Source organism: Mobula birostris, chromosome 4 (assembly GCF_030028105.1).
Source record: "Mobula birostris isolate sMobBir1 chromosome 4, sMobBir1.hap1, whole genome shotgun sequence".
Lineage (NCBI taxonomy): Eukaryota > Metazoa > Chordata > Chondrichthyes > Myliobatiformes > Myliobatidae > Mobula > Mobula birostris.
The window spans coordinates 36,383,429-36,394,370 of NC_092373.1; the positions used below are offsets into that span (position 1 = coordinate 36,383,429).

The 10,942-nt window shown below is 39.6% G+C and overlaps 1 protein-coding gene across 1 annotated transcript in view; it reads right to left on the reverse strand.

The window, feature by feature from the left end:
• Window positions 1-8,811, reverse strand: part of LOC140197010 (uncharacterized) — a 227,344-nt gene extending 218,533 nt beyond the window's left edge. The window contains exons 1-3 of the mRNA XM_072256942.1: window positions 8,790-8,811; window positions 7,682-7,912; window positions 47-166 (exon numbers count right to left, since the gene is read on the reverse strand). Coding sequence (XP_072113043.1) covers window positions 47-166; window positions 7,682-7,912; window positions 8,790-8,811 — 373 coding nt within the window. The remainder of the gene's footprint in view (window positions 1-46; window positions 167-7,681; window positions 7,913-8,789) is intronic.
• Between the last annotated feature and the right edge of the window lie 2,131 nt (window positions 8,812-10,942).

Consider the following 10,942-nt stretch of genomic DNA (forward strand, 5'->3'; position numbering starts at 1 on the left):
TAAATGGTACACAATATACCTATACACTTTATATGAAATACATTACCTATCCTCGGGGGAATGTATCCAAAGCAAAAATCTAGTGGTCTCCTCGAATAGTAAAGCGAACAGAAATAAGAATTGCCAGAGTCTCTGCAGCAGTTGTTGTATGGATCAACTTCATTCTCTGAATAATTTGACAGTGAAAAATTATTAGTGATTAAAAGTGATCATATGAAAACATGCTTTGCACTGCTTGGAGTAACGCTGGTGAAATACATTTCCTGCTTTAGTAAATATTATTAAAATAAATTACTTATTCAAAGGAACGGGATACTAAAGAAAAGTTCTAGTTATTTGCACATAAATGGAACAGCTCCTTGCTCTCAAAAATAATTTATCCATGACATTAGCAAGGCTGCATTTGGAAAATTATGTTCAGTTTTGGTTACCCTTCTAAAAAAAAGATGCATTCAGCTGGAAAGTGTGCGAGGAGATTTGAGAGGATGCTGATGGGATGAGGTTGTGGAAAAGATTGAGTATATGGGATATTTTTCATTGGAGCACAGCAGAATGAGGAGTGACCTTATGGAGGTGTACAGAATCATGACAGGTGTAGGTAGGGTCAATGCACACAGTCTTTATCCCATGATTGGGGAATCAAGAACTTGAGGGGAGAAATTTAAAATGAATCTGAGGGGAAATCTTTCACCCAGTACGTAGCGACTATATGGAATGAGCCAACAGTGGAAGTGGTTGAGGCAGGCACATTAACAACATTTAAAAGGCAGTTAGATAGTAAATGGATAGGAAGGTTTAGAGGGATATGGACCAAATGTGGGAAACTTGGTCAGTATAGACCATTTTGGCCAAAGGGACTGTTTCTGTGCTGTATGACAATTTGACTGAAACTGTTACCAAATTTTATAGTGGGATATTCAGTATCTAGTTACACAATCCCTTGGAGTATTATTGTACCAGAAGTCTTGGTAGATATTGGCACTAATGACATAGGGAGACAAGGTGAGGAGGTCCTGAAGGGAGATTTTAGGGAACAAGGTAGAAAGCTTAGAAACATAACTTCCAGGGTAGTAATCTCTGGATTGCTGCTGGTGCCACGTACACAGTGAGGGTAAGAATAGGAAACACGAGAAAATCTGCAGATGCTGAAAACTCAAGCAACACACACAAAATGCTGGTGGAACGCAGCAGGCAAGGCAGCATCTATAGGAAGAAGTACAGTTGACGTACTTCTTCCTATAGATGCTGCCTGGCCTGCTGCGTTCCACCAGCATTTTGTGTGTGCTGAGGATAAGAATAGGATGATTTGATGGGTGACAACATGGCTGAGGAACTGACGCAGGGGCAGGGGTTCAGATTTGTGGATCATTGGGATCTCTTTAGGGGGAAATACGACCTGTACAAAAGGGATGGTTTACACCTGAACACAAGGGGATCCAATATCTCTCCGGGCAGGTTGGCTTGAGTTGTTCAGGTGAGTTTAAACTAATTTGGTAGGAGAATGGGAATTGGAATGATAGTGCTGAGGATGAGGTAGTTGGTTTAGAAGCAGAGGCAAGGTGTATTGAGATTTCTAGCAAGGAGAGGCTGATGATAGGGCAAAATTGCGGTCAACAGGATGAGTTGCAATGTAAAAGGTGGACAATATCGAGAAAGGTGAGTAATGGACTGAAGGTGTTATATTTGAATGCCGTGCAGTATACCGAATAAGGTCGATGAGCTTGTAGCACAGTTACAGATTGGCAAGTATGATGCAGCCATCACTGATTGCTGACTGAAAGAAAATTATAGCTTGGGGCTTAATGTTTAAGGATACACATTGTATTGAAAGGATAGGCAGGAAGGCAGAGTGGGTGGCGTGGCTCCACTGGTAAAAAATGAAATTAAATCATTAGAAGGAGGTCACATAGGGTAGGAATATGTTGAATCATTGTGAATAGATCTAAGGAACTGCAAGGGTAAAAAGACACTAATGGGAGTTATATACACACCCTCAAAAAGTAGTACAGACGTGATATACAAGTTACAATGGGAGATAAAAAATGCATGCCAAAAGGAAATGTTACAATAGTCACACGGGATTTGTTTCATGGATAGATTGGGAAAATAGGATTGGTGCGGGGTTCCAAGAAGGGAATTTCTACAATGCCTATGAGATGGCTTTTAGGAGCAGCTCGTGGTTGGGCCCACAAGGGGATCAGATACTCTGGATTGGGTGTTGTGTAATGAACCGGAAATGACTACAGAGATTAAGGTAAAAGAATCCTTGGGGCAAGTGATCATAATATGATTGAATTCAACCTGATATTTGAGAAGGAGAAGCTAAAGTCAGACATATCAGTATTACAGTGGAGTAAAGAGAATTACAGAGGCACGAGAGAGGTGTTGGCTAGAATTGATTGGAAAAGGACACTGGCAGGGATGATGGCAGAGCAGTAATGGCTGGAATTTCTGGAAGCAATTCAAAATGCACAGGATAGATACATCCCAAAGAGGAAGAAGTATTCTAAAGGCAAAATGACACAACCATGGCTAACAAGGAAAGTCAAAGCCAACATAAAAGCCAAAAAGAGGGCATATAATACAGCAAATATTATGGGAAGTTAGTGGATCAGGAAGCTTTTCAAAGTACCAATGGAAGGCAACTAAAACAAGTCCTTAAGCAGATAAAGATGCAAGCTAGCCAATAATATTAAAGAAGATACTAAAAGTTTCTTCATATACATAAAATGTTAAAGAGAGGTGAGAGTGATATCAGACTGCTAGAAAGCAATGCTGGAGAGGTAGTAATGGGGGACAGTGAAACAGCAGATGAACTGAATAAGTATTTTGTATCAGTTTTCACTGTGGAAGACACCAGCAGTATGGTGGAAGTTCCAGATGTCAGGGATCATGAAGTGTGTGATGTTACCATAACTAGAGAGAAGTTTCTTAGGAAAAGGAAAGGTCTGAAAGTAGATAAATTACCCGGACCAAATGGTGTACACCCCAGGGTTTTGAAATAAGTGGTTGAAGAGATTGCATAGGCATTAGTTATGATCTTTCAAGAAACACTAGATTCTGAATGGTTCCAGAAGACTGAAAAATTGCAAATGTCAGTCTACTCTTCAAGGGAGAGAGGAAGAAGAAAGGAGACCAACTAGGCCAGTTAGTCTGACCTCAGTGGTTGGGAAGATGTTGGAGTCGATTGTTAAGGATGCTGTTTCGGGTTACTTGAAGGCACATGATAAAGTAGGCTGTAGTCAGCATGGTATCTTCAAGGGAAAAATCTTGCCTGAAAAATATGTTGGAAATTTTTGAAGAAATAACAAGCAGGAGAGACAAAGGAGAATCAGTTGATGTTGTGTACTTGTATTTTCAGAAGGCATTTGACAAGGTGCTGCACAAGAGGCTGCTGAACAAGCTACGAGCCAATAGTATAACAGGAACGATTCTAGCATGGATAAAACAGTGGCTGATTGGCAGGAGGCAAAGAGTGGGAAAAAAGGGAGTTTTTTCTGTTTTGTTGCCGGTTTCTAGTGGTGTTCCACAGGGGTCTGTGTTGAGACCAACTCTTTTTACATTATATATCAATGATTTTGATAATGGAATTGATGGCTTTGTTGTAAAGTTTGCAGACGATATGAAGATAGGTGGAGGGGCAGGTAGTTTTGTATAAAATCAATTGTGATTCAATTTTGTAAAACAATAAAACATGAAAACTTCCAAGGAGGAGTAAATACTTTCTATAAGCGCTGTATGAAATTATGATCACTACTCCCAAAATACTCCCTCATCAAAATCAAAATTGATCACCTGACCAGGTTCCTTTCTCAGTGCAAGGTCTTATGGTCTCTTACCTAATTGGACTATCAGCATATTATTTCAAGAAATCCTCCTGGATGCACTTAACAAATTCTGGCCATCTAAGGCACTTGCGCTAAGAGAGAACGATTGCATCTTTCCATAATCTGCTTGCATATGCATTTTTCTAGATACTGCTGGCCATTGAGAGTCCCATCATATTGATCTCACTTTTTCTCTTCCTGTGTTTTGACCATATGGCCTCACCAGATGAGCCTGTCAAGATGACTTTCTCAAGACTAGTTGCCGTTCTCCGTGCTCAGCAATGCAACTACCACACTTCTTTAATATCCGTCCCTAACACAATCTGAAACTTCTAAATCTGGGAAAGTTATACTGACAGACCTGTCTCTCTCAATCAAATTTCTGCAAAGCATAATTTCATGTACTAATTCAGGCTCTAAGCTCATCAACCTCCTTGCATTAAATTAAATACTCCTCAGACCTTCAGTCCCACATGTTCATTAATCTATCCCAGCCTGTGCTTTCTTTTAGACTTACTTGAGCCACCAAGGACCCAATAGTTTAAATCTGCCCAAGTGTCATTGGCACCCTCCTTGCAAGAATCAGGAGATGTAGAGTCAGTATGGATAGAACTGAGAAATTGTAAGGGCAAAAAGACCTTGATGGGAGTTATCTACAGGCCCCCAAACAGTAGCCTGGATATAGGGTGCAAGTTAAATCAAGAGTTAAAATTGGCATGTTGCAAAGGTAATTCTATAGTTGTTATGGAGGAAGGAGGATAGTTATAAAGGAGGATAGTTAAAGCTTCTTTCGGTATGTGAAGAGGAAAAAAATTAGTTAAGACCAAAGTTGGGCTCTTGAAGACAGAAACGAGTGGAATTATTATGAGGAACAAGGAAATGGCAGACAAGCTGAACAGGTACTTTGGATCTGTCTTCTCTAGGGAAGACACAAACTATCTCCCAGATGTAATAGTGGCCAGAGGACCTAGGGTAACAGAGGAACTGAAGGAAATTCGCATCAGGCACAAAATGGTGTTGGGTAAACTGATGGGACTGAAGGTTGATAAATCCCCAGGGCCTGATGGTCTGCATCCCAGGGTACTTAAGGAGGTGGCACTAGAAATCGTGGACACATTGGTAATCATTTTCCAATGTTCTATAGATTCAGGATCAGTTCCTACGGATTGGAGGGTAGCTAATGTTATCCCACTTTTTAAGAAAGGAGGGAGAGAGAAAACAGGTGACTATAGACCAGTTAGTCTGACATCAGTGGTGGGGAAGATGTTGGAATCAATTATAAAAGATGTAATAGCGTCATATTTGGATAGCAGTGGCAGGATAGGTCAGAGTCAGCATGGATTTATGAAGGGGAAATCATGCTTGACTAATTTTCTGGAATTTTTTGAGGATGTGACTATGAAAATGGACATGGGAAAGCCAGTGGATGTAGTGTACCTGGACTTTCAGAAAGCCTTTGATAAGATCCCACAAAAGAGGTTAGTGTGCAAAATTAGAGCAAATGGTATTGGAGGTAGGGCACTGACATGGATAGAAAATTGGTTGGCAGACAGGATACAAAGACTAGGGATTAATGGGTCCTTTTCAGAATGGCAGGCAGTGACTAGAGGGGTACTGCAAGGCTCGGTGCTGGGACCGCAGCTATTTATAATATACATTAATGATTTAGATGAAGGGATTAAAAGTAACATTAGCAAATTTGCAGATGACACAAAGGTGGGTGGCAGTGTGAAATGTGAGGAGGATGTTATGAGAATGCAGGGTGACTTGGACAGGTTGGGTGAGTGGGCAGATGCAGTTTAATGTGGATAAATGTAAGGTTATCCACTTTTGTGGCAAGAACAGCAAGGCGGATTACTATCTGAATGGTGTCAAATTAGAAAAAGGGGAAGTACACGAGATCTAGATGTCCTTGTTCATCAGTCACTGAAAGCAAGCATGCAGGTACAGCAGGCAGTGAAGAAAGCTAATGGCATGCTGGCCTTCATAACAAGGGGAATTGAGTATAGGAGCAAAGAGGTCCTTCTGCAGTTGTACAGGGCCCTGGTGAGACCACACCTGGAGTATTGTGTGCAGTTTTGGTCTCCAAATTTGAGGAAGGGCATTCTTGCTATGGAGGGAGTGCAGTGTAAGTTCACGAGGTTAATTCCCGGGATGGAGGGACTGTCATATGTTGAAAGATTGGAGCAACTGAGGTTGTATATACTGGAATTTAGAAGGATGAGAGGGGATCTGATTGAAACATATAAGATTATTAGGAGATTGGACAATCTAGAGGCAGGAAACGTGTTCCCGATGTTGGGGGAGTCCAGAACCAGAGGCCACAGTTTAAGAATAAGGGGTAGACAATTTAGAACGGAGTTAAAGAAAAACTTTTTCACACAGAGGGCTGTGGTTCTGTGGAATGCTCTGCCTCAGAAGGCAGTGGAGGCCAATTCTCTGGATTCTTTCAAAAAAGAGTTAGATAGAGCTCATAAAGATAGCGGAGTGAAGAAATATGGGTAGGAGGCAGGAAAAGGGTACTGATTGTGGATGATCGGCCATGATCACAGTAAATGGTGCTGGCTTGAAGGGCTGAATGGCCTACTCATGCACGTATTGTCTATTGTCTATTGATAAGTGAAATCAATATGACGGCAAGGATATTAGATGTAGAGTAACTCGCCCTTCTTGTACAGGTCCTATCTTCCCAGAAGGTGAACCCAAAAGATCCAGGTATCTGAAGCTCTTCCTCCTGCACCATTTCTTTAGCCATGCAATCAACTGCATTATCTACAATCTGACTGACTAAGGACTTTCTGTTGAGCCAAGACAGCTTCTCTCTAAGTTCAATTCAGACTTCTTCCCCATTTCAACAAATTTTCAGTGAAGACTGGTGACAAGGGACTATATCAGCTTAGAGCACATGACCTTATAAGGAATAAACCAGACACAGAAGGCCCAGTCACTCATCTTGGGTGTGATTCTTATGTATTATACATGTGGCTGCTTGGCTTATATAGAAACAACAGATGAAACCAGGATGACATGCATCCAGATCAGAGATGCAGCAATTTCATGGGAACTGAAGTGAAGATCAATTAAGGTTTAAAGGCTCTATAAAATTGCAGGGAAATAAAAACATTAGCTGTGTATGCTACTTTATTACAGTGTATAACATTTCTTGTACAAACGCATATTGCATGATTTCTGTAATTTCTTGTGACAACCTATGTTACTATTAGAAGTATTTTGCCTTATATTAGCAGGAGAGTTGTCTAACTTCAATAAACTTTGAATAGGAATTCTAAGGTTGTCTATTCTGGCTTTATTCTACTCAGACAGGTTCCAAACACAGATGACAGAGTATATTGGGGAGTATGCTACAACTTTTATTAATTAAAATAAAACACTTCCAGTGTGCTCCTCAAATTGGCATCTGAGTTTGTGTGCTGCTCCAGCTGGATCAGCAGTGCTAGAGTCGGAATTAATTCCGGTAGCTTAAAATATTTTCCTACATTTTTTTCAGATCTGAGACATTCCTTCTTGAAAATACATGGCTATGTGAATATGGAACGTTTAAATGAATCTTCATCAAAATCATATTAATTACTATTTAAATAGTGTAAAATAGTAGATTAAAATTATATGTGCAGAACTTGATATAGATTTATCATTTATTTTAATGATATAAACATAATTAATCTTTTATTTATTCAAAGTTAAACAATTAAAGAATTGTATTTTACGCAACAGTCTGATTCATAACGTAATTTCTAAGGAAATAATTGCACATTATTATTAGCTGATGGGCTTCCTTGGTCTTTTTAATAATATTTTAAAATATTATTTAAGTAACTTCTATTTTTTCTTACCACTATAGCTTCTTTGCACTCTTGGTAAAAAAACATTGTAATAATAATTTCGTTGCTGAAGATAATATGAGTATCCCCTCCAGATCCAAGCCCAAAAGTTGAAGCCAGTCCAAGGTGCTGGAAGAAATCGTTCTTTTTCACCATAGATCAGACCACCATTAAATGAATAATAACATCTCACTCCTGAGCCCAGCCTGTTAGGGAATCGGCTTTGGAATGTCCAAAATGTATCTGAAAAAAGAAGTTATTTTGCCACATTTAATTTGCTCAAACTGCTCACTTGTCTTGCATTACAACCTACATTAATTCACCTCCAAAATAAGTGCTGCAAGTAACTGACTCTCATTTTAGATAGTTCATCAAATCATCCTTAACTTATTTACAATAGACAATGATCCTTCAAAGTTTCTTTTCAAAATTTTCATCATTTTATTAATTCCATGAATTCAAGGTTAGGGTCATTTTATTAATTCCATGAATTCGATTGACTTATTATCCAATTGAAATTGACCCTAACCTGATTGGTTTGCTAGTGTTTTTCAGTAGTATTTTTAAAAGTCGATCTCATTGTTGAAAATTTTAGGTCAGATGGGATAAAGGTTTTAATAAATCAGTCATTTGATTTCAGCTGCTGCTGTGAGATTCTGATCTTTCAAGATATCCTGTTAACCATAGGTACTCCAGTATATCCTTAGGTGTCGTTCATTGTAAACACTAATTTCACTATATGTTTCAGTAGAAATGTGATATATAAATGAATTTGAATCTCTATCAATAGTCTTTATAGATTTCTTGAATACCATCCTGCATTTCCACATCATATACTCCATGATGATCTGTTGGGTCATTGGTCCCTTAGGGCCATTTCACCATAGTTGTCAGAACCTTCTATTGCCTATTGCCAGACAAGGATCCTGTCTGCATCCTTCCATATCACAATTTTCACTCTTATGAAAATGCTTAAAACTTCTTTCAACCAACTTTTGAAACTTTACTCAATACCTATATTTACCTGTTTCTTTGCATTTTATATTACCATGAGATTTTTAAAGAAATGATTGCAATAAACTCCTACATTTCTATTTTCCCAATTTTATAGAACAAATACTTAGACATTCCTGCTGACACATGATGTAAGTTATTTCTCTCATTAACACAGGAAGATATTTGACTGTTTCAGGTATGTTTTGCTCAACAGATTTAGAAAGGCCCATTCAGCTTGTAAATTATTCCATTTATTTGTTTCTCATCCATAAAAAAACTTAACCAACAAAAATCCACTCATTTCAGTTTTTTAAAAAATCAGCTTGACCCCCTTCACCGTTTCCCATCCCCTTTCCCTCTCATGTTATCTCCTTGCCTGCCCAGCACCTTCCTTTGGTTCTCCTCATCCCACCCCCCACCTTTTTTTCTTTCCTCCATGGCCATCTGTCTCTTTCACCATTCAACTTCCCAGCTCTTTGCTTCATCCTTCCCGCTCCAAGTTTTACCTATTGTCTGGTGTTTCTCTTTCCCCTCTCCCCACCTTTCAAATCTACTCCTCAGCTTTCTTTTCTCCAGTTCTGCCAAAGGGTTGTGGCTCGAAACGTTGACTGTCCTTTTTTCCATAGATGCTGCCTGGCTTGTTGAGTTCCTCCAGCAGTTTGTGTGTTTTGCCCAGCATCTAGTCTTTTTGGTTGAGAGTTCAAAATTTTTATCTAAACCTCCTTGCCATCCAGGAGAAATAGCGCTTTGGCTCATGGTAGGGTCACTTATGCCAGACAGGTCAAAGGGAAGAAGCCAGACTAAAAGAGGTCCAGGTTTGAGAGTTCAGTTCGGGGCTAACAACTCTGACTGGTCAAACAAAACTACTATAGAAACAGCAAAGAAGACTCCTTCTAGATCTGTGTGTGGTGGTATTCCTGACACTCTACCTGAGACTTGCACAGTTTTCAGGGACAGAGATGGTAGACCTTCATTTCTGCCCTGAACAGCAGTGGCATAATGGGCTGTAATTTCAACCACTACTTCCATAAAAATAAGTGAATGAGAGATAGGGTCATTAATTTCTGCTGGGATTACATGCAATTGAAACAAAATCAGATTGCATATTTGGGAATGTGTAATGCTAATTGACATGCAGTTAAAAGCTGTTTTTCATTTTAAATCTGGTTGGAGGATCGAAGTTTTTGGATGGATGGACTCAGTGTCGGCTGTGGTTGGGTGCTTCCAATGCTTTGGCAAGTTGTCGGTGCCTGGAGGTTTATGGCAGAGAGAGTTTCTCCCTTTTGCCGCCTGCTATCTGGGACTCGGGAGTCGATCAGGACTTGAGACTTTTTTTTAACGTGCCTATTGAAGCACCTTCAATTACTCCAGAAGACTGAGGTTTGGTAAAATACTGAAAGGCTTTTATTCGCTGTACAATATGACCTCCACAGTGAGTGTCTGCCCCCGGACTGAGGGGGAGGGGTAAGGCGAACACCTTTATACAGGACACTGTGGGAGGAGCCACAGGGGCAGTCAGCAGAGGTGTGTGTGTCCAGACAGGTAACCGAGTTACAACATATATACATGGTTTACCACACCTATGGTCTGTTCTTTATCAAATTATGGTATTGCTTTGCGCTGCTGTAACTATTTGTTATAATTATGTGGTTCTGTCAGAGTTAGTTTTTGGTTTGTCCTGTTTTTCTGTGATATCACTCTGGAGGAACATTGTATCATTTCTTAATGCATGTATGCATTTCTAAATGACAATAAAAGAGGACTGCGTGTTCTCATAATCTAAATCCCTCAATTAACATCCTTTCCATTATACTTCTTACAGCAGAGAAGATTAAAAAAGTCTCTGATCAGAGGACACAAACTTAGAGTAAATGGCAAAAGGCAAAGTAGTGGTATGCAGGAGAAGAATTTTGAATATGTGACTTGAAAGTGGTGGAAATGGGTTCAAACCTAATTTGAAGCGGGACAATGTGCACAGGTGTGGAAGAGTAGAGTAGAGGAGTGTATTTGATGGATTGCCCTTGTTATGTTTGTTCTTTGCAAAGACAAACAGCACGGGTAAAAACACTAGAACTATTTTATTTACCAACTTACAGTAACATCTTTAGCTCCAGCTGTAGCATGTGTGACAATCTCACCTGCATCATTCCCAGTTCTGGGTAAACCACCCACATTGCCCACTGGGAAATTATATTGTTCTGCATTTGGTGTGTTTGTGTTGGCCTGATGTCTATTGAACCCTAGTCATACTAGTTTTTGAACAGTTGTACAGAAATA